We start from the raw sequence: 19,564 nt of genomic DNA on the forward strand, positions 1-19,564 counted from the left end.
GTTATGTTATTGTATGAAATGGATTGAACAAAGCACAATGATGAGGAACAAACTAATATTTACATAACAGGGCTGGATGGAAATGTGCATCCATTTCAGTTTTTTCTAGCATATTTTCTGAAAATTTGAATAAGATTCACTCTAAGTTTGGATGGAAATATAAGTGTTGTTATAAATAACCATGATTACTTTCAGCTGCTCCAGAGCATATCTTACAGGGACTTTTGTCAGTTTTCTTTTTTATAAAATCCAACCGAACAGAAGTAAATTGTAGGTGATAAATATTCTTTTGATTCCATTTGAATTGTATTACCATTGAAACATGTGATGGTTAATAAATTTCAAATGAATTTTACAAGCCCACAAAGGCTTTAGGTGTGTGTAAAAACGGTTCAGTGGATGGTATCTGTCCTCAAACATGTCACATGTTTCACCTCGTTCTTTGAGACCGAGGAGAAACATTATTGAAGAGGTGAAAATCACACATCTGGTCATGTTCTATTCTATTCTATTCTATTCTATTCTATTCTATTCTATTCCATTCCATTCCATTCCATTCCACTCCATTCCACTCCATTCTATTCTATTCTATTCTATTCTATTCTATTCTATTCTATTCTATTCTATTCTATTCTATTCTATTCTATATTCAGCATCTCTGACCAGGTCAGAGGCAGTCAAAGGTACAAAGAGGAAGGGCCTCTATTACACTGGTCAACAACAAATGTATTGTTTAAGTTTTTTGAGCTGATTTAGGATAATTTTGGTGTGCTGAATCCAAAAATCACATTAATTTTGCTCAATCAGGTCAACTTTCTGAACTATGCTACATATTGGCTTTTTAACATTTTTGCTTACATTTATGGGCATTTTCACATCATATGATACAAAATTCTTTCATGTTTCTTGCAATAAACGAATTCTGAAGATTTTACTTTTGCCAATTTATGATTAATGTTTTTTTTAATATTACAGGTGAATGAAATGGCTTCGACTAGAAGATCTTGCAAAAATAAGCCTGACGTATTCTGCTACATCTGCGGTGAATACACCATTGTACCTAACAGGAATCAAGTCACAAGTTTCATAAAGTGTGCTTACCAATCTTATTTTGGTATTAATTATTATATTTTGTGAGAAGATCAAATTTTTCAAAATCATATTAGCAAAAAAACCTGACCTGATTGAGAAAAACAGATGTCATTTTTGGATTTAGCGGTGCAAAGTGGTCCTAATTCAGTTGAAAAAACCTAGACAACTTGCAAAAAACATTTTTTTGTAACCCAGTGTTATCAGACATGTTATTTCTTCACTACTAATGCTACGTTAATGTTACACTGGTAAATAGTACAAGGTTAACCAGACTCTTGAGTTGATGTGAGACTAATCATGAAAAAAGGTGAACGACACGCACATCCAAAATTAGAGGTGTGCCGGATCCCAAAAAAGTAGAACGTGAGAAAAAATAAAGGAAGGTCCGCACAACCAGTGAGCTCCCAAACCATTTAATCGTGACGTTTCGGGCCAAGGCCCTTCATCAGACTGAGGACAGAAACTTACACAGGTGTTCTATATGTGGCGTCTAATCATAACACGTGACCTGCGTTACACGTCATAACAGAAAAAAAATTATTAAAACTTTTCAAACATATGACCAATTGTAGATGATCAAGAGTCTTACATTTCAGAGTATCCACAAATACAAAATACACAAGTGTTTTATATGCAGTGTCTGATCAAAATAGCACGTGACATGCAATAAACATCATCTTAGAAGATCAGAAAATAACTTGTAAAGCCTAATCATATGTGCAATCAATCATAAATCATGAAGTGTTACAAACGTCTGTAAATATACATGATTTTTAATGATCAAATTGCTTTGCACTCATATTTGTAAATAGATAATCAAATTTCTACAGGTCTACGTAGTTATACTGTCCATCTGAATGTGGTGACAAGCACCACAGCATGTGTGCACGGTTCTTATTAACAAAAATACAAGAACAGATTTACAAGAGCAAAAACAAAAGAAAAATTCTTTTAAAAAAGGTTTATATTGGGCAACGTTGAGATACATCCAAATAGACATCTAAACTGCAGTGTTGGAGTGAGGATATATATACTACATACACTGGAGTGAAGTGGTCTATGTGAAGATTAATTTTAGGAACGTGTGAGAAGTTGTGAAGAGTCTATAAAAATGGTCTAAGATCAAATTCTTCATTAAGGCCTTTAGGGCTAAGTGTGTCTAAGGTGTAAATCCAAAAAGTCTCCCGTTGGAGTAACAAGCGGTTGATATCTCCCCCTCGGCTGGGCACACTGACTTTTTCTATGCCACAGTATTTAAGCATGCTGACATTGTGTTGTGCTTGTGTGAAATGTATGGCCACTGGGTTCTTTGTGTCTTTGTTACGTATGTTTGATCTGTGTTCTGAGATCCTGGTTTTCAAATGCCTACTGGTTTTTCCAATGTAGGCTAGTCCACATGGACATTTTAACATGTAAATTACGTTTCTGGTGTTACAGGTTATTATTCCTTTGATTTTGTAGGATTTGCCAGACCTAGGATGAGTGAAGGTCTGTGTTTTATGTGTAAAATTACACTGAGTGCAGTGGCCGCATCTATAGTTACCATGTGGTATATTTTGTAAAAAATGTGGCTGAGTCAAGGGAGGTAAATAAGCCCGAACCAGCATGTTACTCAAATTAGGTGGTCTTTTGAAAACCACTCGTGGTGGTGCAGAAAAGTCTTTTAGGTTCGGATCTGATTGTATTATGTGCCAGTGTCCAAAATCAACTGTATCATACAATACTCACCCTTGGGCAAAGACTTTATACAGATTATCAATAAACACTGGCACATAATACAATCAGATCTGAACCTAAAAGACTTTTCTGCACCACCACGAGTGGTTTTCAAAAGACCACCTAATTTGAGTAACATGCTGGTTCGGGCTTATTTACCTCCCTTGACTCAGCCACATTTTTTACAAAATATACCACATGGTAACTATAGATGCGGCCACTGCACTCAGTGTAATTTTACACATAAAACACAGACCTTCACTCATCCTAGGTCTGGCAAATCCTACAAAATCAAAGGAATAATAACCTGTAACACCAGAAACGTAATTTACATGTTAAAATGTCCATGTGGACTAGCCTACATTGGAAAAACCAGTAGGCATTTGAAAACCAGGATCTCAGAACACAGATCAAACATACGTAACAAAGACACAAAGAACCCAGTGGCCATACATTTCACACAAGCACAACACAATGTCAGCATGCTTAGATACTGTGGCATAGAAAAAGTCAGTGTGCCCAGCCGAGGGGGAGATATCAACCGCTTGTTACTCCAACGGGAGACTTTTTGGATTTACACCTTAGACACACTTAGCCCTAAAGGCCTTAATGAAGAATTTGATCTTAGACCATTTTATAGACTCTTCACAACTTCTCACACGTTCCTAAAATTAATCTTCACATAGACCACTTCACTCCAGTGTATGTAGTATATATATCCTCACTCCAACACTGCAGTTTAGATGTCTATTTGGATGTATCTCAACGTTGCCCAATATAAACCTTTTTTAAAAGAATTTTTCTTTTGTTTTGCTCTTGTAAATCTGTTCTTGTATTTTTGTTAATAAGAACCGTGCACACATGCTGTGGTGCTTGTCACCACATTCAGATGGACAGTATAACTACGTAGACCTGTAGAAATTTGATTATCTATTTACAAATATGAGTGCAAAGCAATTTGATCATTAAAAATCATGTATATTTACAGACGTTTGTAACACTTCATGATTTATGATTGATTGCACATATGATTAGGCTTTACAAGTTATTTTCTGATCTTCTAAGATGATGTTTATTGCATGTCACGTGCTATTTTGATCGGACACTGCATATAAAACACCTGTGTATTTTGTATTTGTGGATACTCTGAAATGTAAGACTCTTGATCATCTACAATTGGTCATATGTTTGAAAAGTTTTAATAATTTTTTTTCTGTTATGACGTGTAACGCAGGTCACGTGTTATGATTAGACGCCACATATAGAACACCTGTGTAAGTTTCTGTCCTCAGTCTGATGAAGGGCCTTGGCCCGAAACGTCACGATTAAATGGTTTGGGAGCTCACTGGTTGTGCGGACCTTCCTTTGATGTGAGACTAACACAACACTTTTACATTCAGACATCATCAGAAACAGATGAAATTCTTGATTTTAGTTAGGATTTAATCAGATATGTTTCTGTTGTCCACAGGTTCTACCACAAAAATAAATGAATCAGAAAAACACTTTGAATGTAAGAGCACAGAGCAGTGGTTATGTGGAATCAGATGAAAACTTACAAATGTCAGCAAAGTCTTTGGTAGTGATCTTGTTGATTTTGTTGAAACGGGCATAAAGGTAGGCAGTTTCTTTGGGCAGAGTGGGGACCGTGGTCATGTCAGGACTGACCTCCTCACAGTAAACAGATCCAGTCAGACAAACACACAGCAGACATGTTGGCAGATCTAAAACACACACAAACCATCAATGTACAACAGTGGGAAGATCTAAAACACACAAACCATCAATGTACAGTAGTAGGAGGATTTAAAACACATGCACAGATCATCGATGTACAACAGTGGGAAGATCTAAAACACTCAAACCATCAATGCACATCAGTGGATCTAAAACACAAAAACCATCATTGTACAGCAGTGGACAGATCTTAAACACTCAGTTGCCCACTGAGGTCTTTACAGGATCATAACTCACAGAGCCCAAATGTATGCTGAATATCAATTGACAAAATAATGCTGATATTGCATAATTACTAACAGGGCCCTTCTCTTCATATTTGTCTTTCAGTAAAGAGCTAGATTTTGTGCAATAGCATCCATCTTGTACACAGTTCGACAGTTTGGCAGCTCCATGAACAAGATTTCCTTGACTTTTAGTGATCCTAAAGGAACTGCTAACATGGACACTAAATACAGTGATGTGATTGGATGTGTGTTTACATGCACCAAAGCATATAATCCTTTTTGACATGTGCAAAGTGATTCCACATGCTAAGAATAGTCCAACCTGATGGAAACCATTGTAAGCCCTGTGGTTGGTGGCCTTCTTAACTGTTATTACCTCCGCCAGGAGGTATTGTGATCACTTTGCTTTGTGTGTGTGCGTGTTTGTTTGTTTGTTAGCAAGATAACTCAAAAAGTTATGGATGGATTTTCATGAAATTTTCAGGAAATGTTGATACTGGCACAAGGAAGAAATGATTAAATTTTGGTGGTGATCCGAGGTGGGGGTGGGGACAGACCTGTCTTGGTGGAGGTCAGGTCTGCGCTCTCCGAGTGCTTTTCTTGTTAATTTTAGTTTTTGCTTTGGCTGATGGTTCACTTGGTTGTGGATTTATTTGTTTCCAAACACTCAACTAACCACCTCTTTATGTGTATTTGATCCATGGAGAAGGTGAACCATCCTTAAATCTTCTATGGTCTGCAGATATGAAGCTGAAGGCAGCGTGTTAACACTGAAGGTGTAAATGCGGGGTGTAGCTGTGTTTCTCACCTGAGGCATCTCCACCCTCAGTGAGTGGACTGTCATCAGCGGAAGGCAGGGTTTGCTGTAGGAGAAAACATGGGTTGGTCATATACAGTGTCAACCATCATATTGATTAGGGCAAAACATAAATACTGGCTGTGCTAGAAGTGGACCATGTCAGCCCTGGATAGATACAAGCCAAACGATACTAAAACAACTTAGTTAAATATTAACACACCCTTTTAAAGCAAAGCCATTTGAAGCAGACATCTTGCTGATGTCTTTATCCAGTAAAGTAAAACATGGTGATCAGGATTTCACTGTATTTGGCATTGTATGCTTGTTTGTCCCAAGAGCTAGACTCTGCATCCACTGCGCTGCGTCTGTAATATCGCGTGGCAGTCGGGTACAGTACCTCTAGATTGGCAGACCGGGATGGTGGTCCCCCTTTTTAAGAAGGGGGACCAGAGGATGTGCTCAAACTATAGGGGGATCACACTCCTCAGCCTCCCGGGGAAAGTCTATTCCAGGGTACTGGAGAGGAGGATCCGACCGATAGTCGAACCTCGGATCCAGGAGGAACAATGCGGTTTTCGTCCTGGTCGCGGAACACTGGACCAGCTCTATACTCTCCATCGGGTGCTCAAGGGTTCGTGGGAGTTCGCCCAACCAGTCCACATGTGTTTTGTGGATCTGGAGAAGGCGTTCGACCGTGTCCCTCGTGGTATCCTGTGGGAGGTGCTTTGGGAGTATGGGGTCCGGGGCCCTTTGCTAAGGGCAGTCCGGTCCTTGTATGACCGAAGCAGGAGCCTGGTTCGCATTGCCGGCAGTAAGTCAGACCTGTTCCAGGTGCACGTTGGACTCCCGCAGGGCTGCCCTTTGTCACCAGTTCTGTTCATTATTTTTATGGACAGAATTTCTAGGCGCAGCCAGGGGCCGGAGGGGGTCCGGTTTGGGGACCACAGGATTTCATCTCTGCTTTTCGCAGATGACATTGTCCTGTTGGCCTCATCAAACCTGGACCTTCAGCGTGCCCTGGGGTGGTTTGCAGCCGAGGGTGAAGCGAGTGGGATGAGGATCAGCACCTCCAAATCCAAGGCCATGGTTCTCGACCGGAAAAAGGTGGTCTGCCCTCTCCGGGTCGGTGGGGAGTCTTTGCCCCAAGTGGAGGAGTTTAAGTATCTTGGGGTCTTGTTCACGAGTGAGGGAAGGATGGAGCGTGAGATTGACAGACGGATCGGTGCAGTATCTGCAGTGATGCAGTCGCTGTACCGGTCGGTTGTGGTGAAGAAGGAGCTGAGCCGAGAGGCGAAGCTCTCGATTTACCAGTCAATCTACGTTCCTACCCTCACCTATGGTCATGAGTTTTGGGTCATGACTGAAAGGACAAGATCCCGGATACAAGCGGTCGAAATGAGTTTCCCCCGTCGGGTGGCTGGGCGCACCCTTAGGGATAGGGTGAGGAGCTCAGTCACCAGGGAGGAGCTCAGAGTAGAGCCGCTGCTCCTCCGCGTCGAGAGGGGCCAGCTGAGGTGGCTCGGGCATCTGTTTCGGATGCCTCCTGGACGCCTCCCTGGGGAGGTGTTCCGGGCATGTCCCACCGGGAGGAGACCTTGGGGAAGACCCAGGATACGTTGGAGAGACTATGTCTTTCGGCTGGCCTGGGAACGCCTCGGGGTCCCCCCGAAAGAGCTGGAGGAGGTGTCTTGGGAGAGGGAAGTCTGGGCATCCCTGCTTAGACTGTTGCCCCTGCGACCCGGCCCCGGATAAAGCAGAAGAAAATGGATGGATGGATAGATGGATGTTTGTTTGTGTGCATCACTGTTCAAAACCTCTATAATGCCTTTTTAGGTTTTTCTAAGTGGTCTGAGACAAAAACTTGACCACGGTGTTTCTCAGGCTGTGAAACCTTCCCTTGAAGGTAGGAGTCTAACCCTAATAGTTTTACATAGACAGAAGAAGGTTGAAATATGTGGATGACAGCAGTAATTACCAGTCACCATTTCACACTCTACCGCTTTACCCCATGGGTTGACACAGAAGCTTTGAATAGTGTGAAATGTTGTCCTTATGAGAGTCTTTACATCATATCTTTTGATTTGGACTGATAGGAGGTAGTTACAGTCGGAAGGTCTAGAATTTCAAATTCTTATTCTTCATTTCTGATTTTTTTCCTTCATGATTTTGGCCCTTGGAGCCTTAAGTAATAACAAATGCTCAAATGTAATACTGTTCACTCTGTTGATGATTGTCCTGAGTATTAATCGAGTAGAAAAATGTTTCAAATCCTCTTAAAGAAATGGGCCCTTAAAAACCCAATAGACCCTTTACTTGGTCCATTAGAATGACATAATTGACAAAAAGAACAAATGCCTGCAAAAAGGAAAACAAACAATTCTGTGGTGGTCTTTTATTTCCTGGAAGATTTTTAAAAGAAGAGGATTTAATCCTACCAAAAACACTCTAAGTGTAGTTTATCCACAATGGGTTTTTATTTTGACTTTTTTTTTTTTTTGTAAAATTACTAGTTGATACCAAATGAAACATACCCTGAGCTAACAAGCTCTTGCAGCTCCATAAGCAATAGCTGCCAGTGTTTACAGTCAATATATCAAAGTTTGTCATATACTATGTCTCAGTCTTTCAAACCAAGACAACACAGAAGGCCAAGTATTTCATATAGAATCAGCTGCTTACAAAATATATGTATAAGGGCAGAGCATGGAAGCACATACCGTATGATCAGACTGAAGTTTTACTACCCCTCGGCCAACCCTGGCCAGAGGGGTATTGTAATCCTTTTGTCATCTGTCCGGCTGTCTGCCTCAGACTCAGAGTCAGTTTTATTGTAATTTGATCAGTGGTACATTATAGAAGGAAATATAGTTACCCGGGTCTCGGTTTTAGCATAAGAAGATAAAGAATAAAATCTAAAATAGAATTTATCAACGGTAAGTACAGTCGAATAAAACTACCACAAAAAAATACAAACAAAAAAATGAGAATAAATTCTTAAAATGTACAAAATTCACAGTATGTAGCAACAGTACAGTGAAAGTGGAGGTGCATATAGCAGCAGCATGGGCAGCAGCAACAGTGGAATAAAGTGGCAACAGTGACTAAAGTGTCATTGTTCAAGGTGTATGGTAGACAGTCTCTGGGGGCAGTGTGTGGAGCGTGATGTATGGGAGCAGTATATGGGGGATTGAGCAGTTCGGCAGTCTGACTGCATCCAGGTAGAAGCTGTTTTTCAGTCTGGTTGTTTTTGCCCGGATGTAGCGTAGCTTCCTGCCAGAGGGTGAGGGGGGTAAACGTTTGTGTGCAGGGTGGGTGAGGTCATAGAGGATGCAGGTGGCTCTCTCCATGCATCTGGTGTTGTAGATGTACCCTGTGGGTGGTAAGCCGCACCCATGGTCCTGTGCAGACTTAACCACTCTCTGTAGTGCCTACATCTCTGCCACAGAGCAGCCACCATAGCATACTCACTGTATGGTAGGCAGGAGGTCACCACACTCTCCACCACACAGCTGTAGAAGGTCCTGAGGACGTCAACATCTAGTCCTGCTCTCTTCAGCCTCCTCAGGAAGTAGAGGTGCTGGTGGGCCTTCTTTACCATAGCTGTGGTCTGTCCATTTATGCCCATCTTACACTATATTTAGCAGAGGGGTATTAAAAGTGTGCAGCATGTTATGTTTGTTCATTTAGTTGGTTCTGTTTGCAAGTGCCATATTTTATTAATGCTAATGATTCTTACACTGAGTACTTTTACAGTGTGGTGTAGCTTGAACACTACTGCCCTCAGTAACTGGTCAGTACTGCATTTTAGAGCCCGACCGATATGGGAGTTTTGGGGCCGATGCTGATACCGATATTGGGGGCTAAAAAAAAGCCGATATCCAATATATCCACCGATATCCGATATTGGCTGATAACCGATATATTGGCTGATATATGAAATAAGAACACTGATCTACACAGGACATAATCTTATATTAGATAATTGTGGACAGGTGGATAAACAGTTGCATAAATCTTTGTTTATCTCACAAATAGAATTTACACAACTTTCAAATGCAAACTATGCAATCACAAAAATAATCAGAGCAAAAAATATTACTTACCACACAATTATGTTTTCACTCACAAATTTTGATGTGTCTGCCTCACGGCACTACAACTTCTTATGTGAACTATAAGGACTAAACTGAGCATGTGCAGAGTGAATTAGGTGAATCCTAAGTTGTTCCTGATTGGAGCAATAACAAGAGTTACAACTCACCCAGTGTCCCCTACGCTATTAACACCCGGCCTGTTGGCAGAATGAAACTGTGAGGTAGACAGGAAGTGCACGGACATGGATGTGTGTGGGAGGGTGAATACTTCATAAGACGAGGGGGGGGTCCATGATTTTTGGAGTGTGTGTGTGTGTGTGGGTTTAACGGTCCTCGTCAGAACGCGCGGTAGTGGTCCGTGATTTTCGCTGGGGTGGGGGGTTGGAGCGAGAGGGGTAATAAGCAGTCCATCCTTGTCAGAGCAAGCGGGGGGGTGGGGTGTAGCTCCGTGATTATGTGATTGTGTGTGGGGGGGTGATAGCATCATTGTCCGAGCGGGAGTAAAAGTGAAACTAACTCGCTTTAAAGTTCCTCTTATTCTCTGGCCAGCACACACACACAGGAGCAGCAAGCGACAGAATCTCCGTGCAGCAAAAAAAGTTAATATATCGGCTACATCAGCTACATATTGGCCGATGCTGATTAATTGGTGATATGCTATAATCGGCCAATTAATCGGTCAGGCTCTACTGCATTTGTAAATAATTCCAAACTGCATAGGTTACTGAATGCCTTAATAGGTTGTTTGCAGATGGGATCACTGATCACTGTGATAATAATAATAATAATAATAATAATAATAATAATTATTATTATTATTATTATTATTATTATTATTATTATTATTACTGTTGTTGTTATTAGGGGGCCAAGCCCGCGGGGACTGGGGGACGCGTATGCTGGCATACGCGTTCCACAGTTCCAGCGGTGCTGTGGAACCCTATTGTTTTTGTACGGATTTTTATTATTATTCATCAATATTATTCTTTTTAGTCTTCCGTTGATAAAACTGTTACTGCAGCCTAAACCGTACATGGTACGGCAGTGTAATTTGGAGGGTTGGTCCAGACCCCTGCAGGGACCTTAGACGCAAAAATGCGCATATATTCACAAGCAGGGGGCGCTATAATCAAGGACAATGCGTTTTGGTCTATAACTCCCACACCGTATGTCGCACATTCAAAAACCTTATATCCTCGGATTCCCTGAATAGTACTGAATCATGTTAGCTAGGCCACGCCCATTTCCGCCAGACTTTTTTCCCCGCAAAATGGCGAAAACTGAAAAACCTACTTTTTCGAACTCCGATGTGAGAGTTTGTCTGATCTGCATGAATTTTGGCACATACACTCTTCTCATGGGCCTGATCCAAAGTTATTACAATAATTTGTTCTTGGTCGAAAAATGCGCAAATAATTCAAGAACAAATTTCTGTAGCTAGCTAAAAAAAAGCTAACTCGTACATATCTCAGTCAAAGTAAATGCTATCAACACCAGGTCTTAGATCCTTGGTTCTCATGTGACTGTGAGGGTATGAGCTGAATTTGGTGAATGTTGGCCACTAGGGGGCGCTGCAAATATGGAAAATTTATATCTCCTAAATGGCTGCTCCGATTTCTACGAAATTAGGTGGGTATGATGAAGGGCCTTTCCTGAGGCCATATCTCTAAGGTGGGCGTGGCTGAACAATGTGGGCATGGCTTATTACAAGTTAAACAATAAACATTTCCTACAGCTGAACTGTTCTGCTGAGGGCTGTGAAATTTCTTTGGACGCTATAGAATAGGACACAGATCTACCAGAGCAAAAACTGTGGATGTACTCCACTAGGTGGCGCTATAATGGACAAATATGCATTTTTTTTCTCTAACTTCCACATTTTAAATGACACATTCATAAACTTTACATCTTTGTATTCCTTGGATAGAGATGAGTCTCCTGACATAGGCCCCGCCCACTTCCACTGCATATTTTAATTTGTAAGTTGCTACATATCGAAAACACACTTTTTCTAACTCCTACTAGGGTTTAAGCCCCATTGGCTTCAAACTTTGCACATGCAATCTCCAGAGGCTTCTGATCTAAAGTTATTACAATCAGTTTGCTGCTGTAAAAAATGTGCTAGTTATAAACGAACAAATTTTTTTGCTAGCTAAAAAACACATATTGTTGCATATCTTTGACAAAGTATATGCTATCAACATCAAACTTAATATACTTGTTTTAGACGTCAACCAGATGCTCTGTTCCAAATTTGGTACAAATCGGACAATAGGGGGCGCTATAAACAGAGAAATATCAAGTCAGAAAAAAGTTGGTCCGATTCACAGGAAATTTGGTGAGCATGATGGGGGGTCACTCCTGAGACCAGCTGTAAAGTTTGGTAATGATTGGTCAACATGTGTGTAATTTATTACAACAAATCCCAGTCCCACACATTCCTCCTTTTGCATTCCTAATGCATTGGTCCCATTCCAGGGAATCCGGCTCAAACTGTTCCTGCAGCCTAAAGCGTACATGGTAGGCGCTGACATTTGGAGGGTTGGTCCAGACCCCTGCACGGAACTGAGACGCAAACAATTATATATGTCCTTCAGCAGGGGGCGATATAGCCAAGGCATATGCATTTATGTCTATAACTTACACACTGCATATCACACATTCAAAAACCTCATATCCTCAGATTTCCTGAATAGGGTTGAATCACGTGGGAATGGTCAGACAGAGTTGAGGGAGGACTTTTTTTCCAGGAAAATTGTGAAAACTGGAAAACCTACTTTTTCAAACTTCTACTTGGGATTTGGTCCAATCTCCTTGAATCTTGGCGTGTACGCTCTTCTTACAGGCATGAAACTAAGTTATCAAAAGAATTTTGTTCGGTTGAAAAATGTGAAAATTATTGATGAATAAATTTCTGTAGCTAGCTAAAAAGATGTGAACTATTACAAATCTTGGACAAAATAAATGGCATCAACACCAAATAGTAGATACTTGGTTGACATGTGACCTTGAGGGTATAAGCCAAATTTGACGAATGTTAGCCTCCATTGGGCGCTGCAAATTTGTGAAATTTTTATCTCTGAAACGCCTTTACAGATTTCTGTGAAATTTGGTGAGTATGATGTGGGGTCACTCCTGAGACCAGCTGTAAAGTTTAGTAATGATTGGTCAATGTGAGTGTAATCTATTACAACTAATCCCAGTCCCACACATTCCTCCTTCCACTCTACTGGTGCATTTGTCCCATTCCAGTGAATACAGCGGCTCAGACGGTGGAATACTAACTACAACTGTAAACCCTTATGAACGGGGCCCAGCCTCCACCAGCTCAGCCCCAGACCCACGTCCTTCGGGGACGACTTCCGTGGGCTCTGTGGGGCCTGGGGTCCGAGTGGGCGGGGAGGCTTGGCCCCCGTTCATAACTGCTCGCAGTTCTAGTTATTATTGTTATTATTATACATAATAATGCAAGGCGTGACCAGAGCTGATTTTATATAGAGACCACTCTTACAAGCTGTACAAATCTCTATAATCAATATGAGAAACTATAGAGGTTTATCATCAATGGAGAAAAAGTCAAAATTGTGGACACCTACAGATACTTGGGCACAATATTTGAGTCTGATCTCAAATTTGATAAAAACACTGATGCTATTGCAAAAAATGGTCAACGTCTTTACCTGCTGCAGAAATTGAACTCTTTTAATGTATCTAAATTCATTTTATGTCTTTTATCATTATTTTGTTGAATTTTTTAACCTTTTCTTTTATGTGTTGGTTTTATGGGTTGCCAATGAAAGACAAAAAATGCTTTGTCCAGCATCGTCAAAATTTGTGCTATGATCATGTGTGTGCAGATTCCCGATTACACTCTCTGTGGAGCAGGAAGGTGGTCCAGAAAGCAAAGAGCATTACTAGTCACTTGAATCATGTGCTTAAGTAGAGTTTTGCCTTGATGCCCTGTGGGAGGTGCTATCTCGCTCCCAGCAGGAAAACAAACAGATATTCTAATTCTTTTATTCCTTCTGCTATCAGGCTTTTAAATGCTAGTGACAGTGCTTAGTGTGAAGTGTACACTGTTCATGTACATGTGTTGTTTTTTTAGGTTCTAAAATCTATTTTATCTATTTATTGTTACTGTTGCACTTTGTCACTGATGGTGAAACTGCTGCACTTTATGACTGGATCCTTCTACTGCTGATGTTATGTCCTGTATGTTGACCAAGCTATGTGAAATGTGGACTGTGTGTCTCATATCCTGTCTTTTCCTGCGACCCATGTCTGTAAACTGAATTGTCCCTTGGGGATAAATAATGTGTTCTGAATCTGAACCTGAGGCAAGTAATAGTTCATTGAAAAACCACTTAGTTATTTTCATCTGTACAGTATCATGCAAGTACATCTGTGTATATACCTGAGGATTTAAAAAAAGACATCAACTCAGAAGTCTCACTCACTTTTACTACAGAAAAGGGCTTTGTTGCAGTTTTGTGACATATTTCAGTACATATGTTGACCACATCCATGCTGAAGTAAGACGACATTCTTCCAACTTACATTTACGACCTATAATTGTCCGGCTGACAGATACGCTCTCTTTATTTTTAAGTCACTGAAATAAATCTGTGAAAACTCTAAAACTGTCTCTTACATTTTCCCTTGACATTAGTTTACAGAGCATTGATTTGCATTCTGAGAGCGCCTTTTCCTGTGTGTCAGTCATCCTCTTAACCACTTTATCCTCCAGAAGGTTGTGAGGTCAAAGCCTATCCCAGCTATCTATGGGCAAAGGTGGGGGTTCACCCTGGATGCGACTCCAGTTCATCACGGGGCTGACACACACAGAGACAAACAACCAGTCACTCTCACAGTCACACCTATGGGTGATTTAGATTAAACCAATTAACCTATGCATGTGTTTGGTGGAGGAAGCCGGAGTTCCGAGAGAACCCACACAAACATGGGGAGAACATACAAACTCCACACAGAAAGGTTCGTCCCTGTTGGTTGGTGTTGGAAGCAGAACCTTCTTGCTGTGAGGTGACAGTGCTAACCACTGCACCACCGTGCCTTTTCCTGTGTGTGTTTCCTTTTATTTTTCCTTAGGAGAACATGAAGAACCAAGTTGACCTAAAATGAACACTGAGTTAACTGATCTACAGTGGCCCATAGGGGCAATAGCCCAAAAAATTATCTACTATAAGAAAAAAAAGAGATTGTGATTTATTTTAAAAGAAGTATCTGAAAAATAAATGTATTTGTTAAATAAAAATAAACATGTATGAAAAGAAACAACCTCCTAAAAAGACAACAACTTCTAATAAAAATATATTTGTACAAAGAAACAAAATTAACTTGTGTGATTTTTTTTTAAAAATAATCTCCTCAAATAAAATCGACTTCTACAAAAAAGTGTCTCAAAATGAAATAGAGCAACATCAAAAATTTTTAGTCAGTGTGAGGTTTTAAAATGTGTTGCCCCAAAATAAATATCCAAATAAAAAAGACAGTTGCTTATTTTAGAAATACATTTATCAAAAAAAGTGTTTGAAAATATAAAACTTCATATGCCTAAAAAGAAAGCCCCTACACTTTTTAAATAAGGTTCATCAAAAAAAAGAAAGCAAGAAAAAAGAAGAAACAACAATCCATCTTTTAAATTAAAGGGGGCACTGTTCACCCAAAAGGTCTCTTGCTTTAAAATTAAGGCTACCACAAAAAATAAAGGCATGGGCTGATAATTTTTAAGGCCTTTAGCTAATGTGGCTAATGCTAAGGAAGTGACGTCAACGCAACAATGACGTTATCTAACTCTTCCAATTGTCACAGGAAGCTCCACTTCTCCTCTACTCAAAATAAAATAATTTTAGAGCTTCCTGCAGTTAATATTCATCAAATTAACATTAAATGTCAGGCAGTTGAACAATTCAACACTGTAATCACACAATTACTTACTCACACTAGTAGGTCACAAAGTTGCAGTCAACTTTTCGCGTTAGCATTAGCTTGGCAACAAACTTTGACAGAGTACACACAAGGGCCGTTTACCAATGAAGACTAACCCCAACCATAACCTAACCCTAACCTTAACCCTTTAACATTCACACCTAACCTTAAGCAGACAGGGGAACCTTGTTGAATCGTTTAACTGCTTTGCAAACTATATTAATGTATACATTTTTAAAATAACTTTATTTTTACAACATTAACATCCACTTCCTGTGGGTTTGGTGAGAGTGTGAGTGTGGTCTTTGCATTGACATCACTTCCTTAACATTAGCCATATTCACTGAAGGCCTTAAAAATTTTCAGCCTATGATTTTATTTTTTGTGGTGGCCTTATTTTTAAAGCAAGAGACCTTTCGGGTAAACAGTGCCCCCTTTAATTGAAAAGGTGGATTGGTGTTTTTTTTTTTTTCTTTTTTTTTGATGAACCTAATTTAAAAAGTGAAGGGGTTTTCTTTTTAGGCATATGAAGTTTGATATTTTCAAACACTTTTTTTTGATAAATGTAGTTTTTAAATAAACAATTGTTTTGTTTTTTTTTTAATTTGGATGATATTTATTTTGGGGCAACATATTTTAAAACTTAACACTGAATAAAATGTTTGATGTTGCTCTATTTTATTTTGAGACACTTTTTTTTTTTTTTTTAGTAAAAGTCTTTTATTTGAGGATATATATATATATATATATATATATATATATATATATATTTAATCATACAAGTTTATTTTATTTCTTTGTACAAATGTATTTTTATGACAATTTTTTTTCATATTTTCATTTTCATTTCATTTTTCATATATTTTTATTAGAAGTTGTTGTCTTTTTAGGAGATTGTTTTTTTTCATAGAAGTTTATTTTTATTAAAGAGGTCTATTTATTTTTCAGATACTTCTTTTTAATAAATCACAATCTCTTTTTTTTTATAGTGGATAATTTTTTTTGGGCTGTTGCACCTCTGGGCCACCGTACTGATCATTGTACATTCATAAATTTATCCACTTGTGTTTATGAATCATCTGCCCCGGGTTTTTTGATCCATATATGGTCAGTGTTTCTGTATTTGTCACATTAATTCACATCTTTAACGGCGTTTCACTGGCCCTTAGAGTCATTAATTTATCCAGTCATTATAACAGCGATTAACATCAATGGTGTTAATATTTGTTGCTAAGTTAATTACTGCTGTCATTTGTTTGGAGTTGTTTCTATTTCTTAACTTTTCAGATAATACTTTTCTCTGTTATGTCATCTAAACTATCATAATCTGCCTTTTCCTCAAACTTGTCCACTCTGCTTTTTTTTCTCCCCTCTCTCTAAATTTCATGCATCACCAGAATCACTTGGCTACAAACAAGTTATTCAAGTCAAATATGGGAAATTTAGTAAATATCAAGTTGAAAAGTTTAAAGTGATGCAAAGGTACCATAGGTATTGGCCATAAATGCTGTTTTACAAACATACTGTGTGGAATATGAGGTGAAATGTAAGTGTGTGTTACAGTTGTAGTGGTACGTTGAGATAAAGCCCAACCCCCGATTCTACCAGAGCTGTTAAACTGTGACACTAATGCTGACAAATGAAGTCGTCAGTGCCATCTGTTGGACACACTGTAAACTGTAGAGTCAAAACATCTGTGTTTTTGATCAGGGTATTAGACGGGACCATTCATGTACAAATGTACATTCTAATACAATCTCCAGTGGATTTATGAGCCTGGTGGTGGTTTGGAGCCAAATATCAATCATCAATAACTTATGACTATGCCTCGTTTCTCCTAACAGAGATTAGACTTGAAAAATCAAAGCCGTCATGTTGACAAAATGGAAATGTTTCAGTGTCGAGTGCATTCTTATCCCCTGACCCTATGAATCTGCAAACATTTAGAGACTCTGCTGAATCTAAGCCTCACATCGAAAGGACTGTGGAAGGTTTTCTGCTTACAGGGTTCGAAATACAAACCAAACATTCACCTGTTTTAAATGAAACTGATACTGCTGATCCTGTCACACATTACAACTAAGCCTGATGACAATGAAGAACATGATGATGATCACAACAGTTTTAGTCCCTTTGAGGGGCTGGAACTAATGTGGTTCACAGCCCCTCCCATATTGGAGGGATTGAAGCTTAATGCCTCCCACCAAAAAATGGACAAAAGAGAATTTTCCAGTGAGCATTTTTTTTTTTTATCACTTGGCTTAAATAAGTTTGAAGGCTCTGAAGTCTGTATAAAAAACATCTGGTCCCCCAAATGTTTTTATACAGATTTAAACTGAGGGTACATGTCATATGTTTTACCCTGGTTCTTTGTGAGTCTCTGGTTGGGTTAGGGTTGGGGTTGGTTGTTCATATCCTCCCACTGATGATCAGGGGTTAATGTTGACTAATCCATTAGCTCTTCAAGGGTTAGGGTTGTTTTTTCACATTCTCCCACTGACAACTAGGGGTTAATGTTGGCTGATCCATTAGTTCTTCAGGGCGTTAATGATTGGTAAATCTGAAGGAGACACTGTTCTCCCTTAATGGATCACATTATCTGTGGTGTTGTTTTGATAAGTTTATTCAGTGTCAGAACATTGACTTGTGTCCATAGTTGCATTAGTTTTTGATCTCAGATATTTTTATTGATAATGAACAGTCTGATGGACACGAGTCTCTACATCCAGAACATTTTCCCTAATACCATTGTTATGTCTTTTATCATGTTTTGTCTTGTAGTGTCTTGCACTTTCTGTCATTATCGTATGTCCTACACTTAAGTGCTATTTCTTTTGTCTTTTATATTGTTTTTATGTAGTTTTTATTTCATGTCTTTGAAGTAGTTTGATGTTACTAATTTTTCATCTCTTATGTTGTTGTCTTATGTTGTATGTTGTTGTTGTCTGTTTTGAAAATGTAAGCAGTAGAAAGTATGCCTATTATATTTAAATGTAGAGAGGAAAGGGTAAAGGTTGTTGGAACGTTTTTTGGAGTTTTCAGATACAGATACCTGAAATAAATGCTCATACTTTGATATGTGTTTGGAGAGAACATCAGAAACATACTTTTTTATAAGTGTATTTTAAAAGTCTTACGGTCTGTATTATGAGGATAGTGAATAATGAAAGTGCTCACCCTAGCCCTTCTTGACTTCAGACGGCCAGTGAGGTATCCACTCAGATCATGTCCAAGTCCAGGTCCCTGTAAGAGCTGTGGTTCCTGCTGATTCCCCCCAACTGAGGCTGTGGTCAACCACAGCATAAGAACACCGGTCAACAGCAGAGTCTTCATGTTTCGTCCAACACCAGCTCACCCTAAAGCCTGACTTTGGTTTGGATCAAACCCTGTATTTAAAGGCTGAACCAGGAGCTTCCAGCAGAGTTTATAGAGCAGAACACTTAACCCTTTCCTGACCACCCAGCATCCATTTACTGGAAAGAGACGTTAAAACCAGAGAAAGAAGGAAAAACACACAGAGTCAGACAGACTGAAGTGTCTATGTTTAATGTCATTTAGAGTTAGTGTATATGAGAAAAATGTGAAGGGAAAAGAGCAGACGCAGCATAAAGGCTGAGTGTATTTAGTCCTTAGGAATGTCAATAATGACTGATAATTACAGACCTGTTCTTCATTAGATACAGCTCTTTATGTCAACACACAGATCACAGATTTACATTGTTATGACTGACACATTAGATTAAGCAGGGTTAGGATCAGGGTTAAGGGTTAGGTTCAGGGTTAGGGTTAATGGGTTAAGGTCAGGGTTAGAAACAGGGTTAGGGTTAGTGTGTTAGGGTCAGGTTTAGGAACAGGGTTAGGTTTAGGAACAGGGTTAGGGCTAGTGGGTTAGGGTTAGTTGGTTAGGAACTGGGTTAAGGTTAGTGGGTTAGGAACAGTGTTAGGATTAGTGG

The 19,564-nt window shown here is 39.4% G+C and overlaps 2 protein-coding genes across 3 annotated transcripts in view; one reads left to right on the plus strand and one right to left on the minus strand.

The window, feature by feature from the left end:
• Window positions 1-18,988, minus strand: part of ogna (osteoglycin, paralog a) — a 28,246-nt gene extending 9,258 nt beyond the window's left edge. Inside the window, exons 1-3 of the mRNA XM_030133513.1 lie at window positions 18,789-18,988; window positions 5,581-5,635; window positions 4,368-4,532 (exon numbers count right to left, since the gene is read on the minus strand). Coding sequence (XP_029989373.1) covers window positions 4,368-4,532; window positions 5,581-5,635; window positions 18,789-18,944 — 376 coding nt within the window. The 5' untranslated portion in view covers window positions 18,945-18,988. The remainder of the gene's footprint in view (window positions 1-4,367; window positions 4,533-5,580; window positions 5,636-18,788) is intronic.
• cenpp (centromere protein P) overlaps window positions 1-19,564 on the plus strand; it is a 375,236-nt gene that overhangs the window by 146,851 nt on the left and 208,821 nt on the right. The gene's annotated exons all lie outside the window — the stretch shown is intronic.

Source organism: Sphaeramia orbicularis, chromosome 5 (genome assembly GCF_902148855.1).
Source record: "Sphaeramia orbicularis chromosome 5, fSphaOr1.1, whole genome shotgun sequence".
Taxonomy (NCBI): Eukaryota; Metazoa; Chordata; class Actinopteri; order Kurtiformes; family Apogonidae; genus Sphaeramia; species Sphaeramia orbicularis.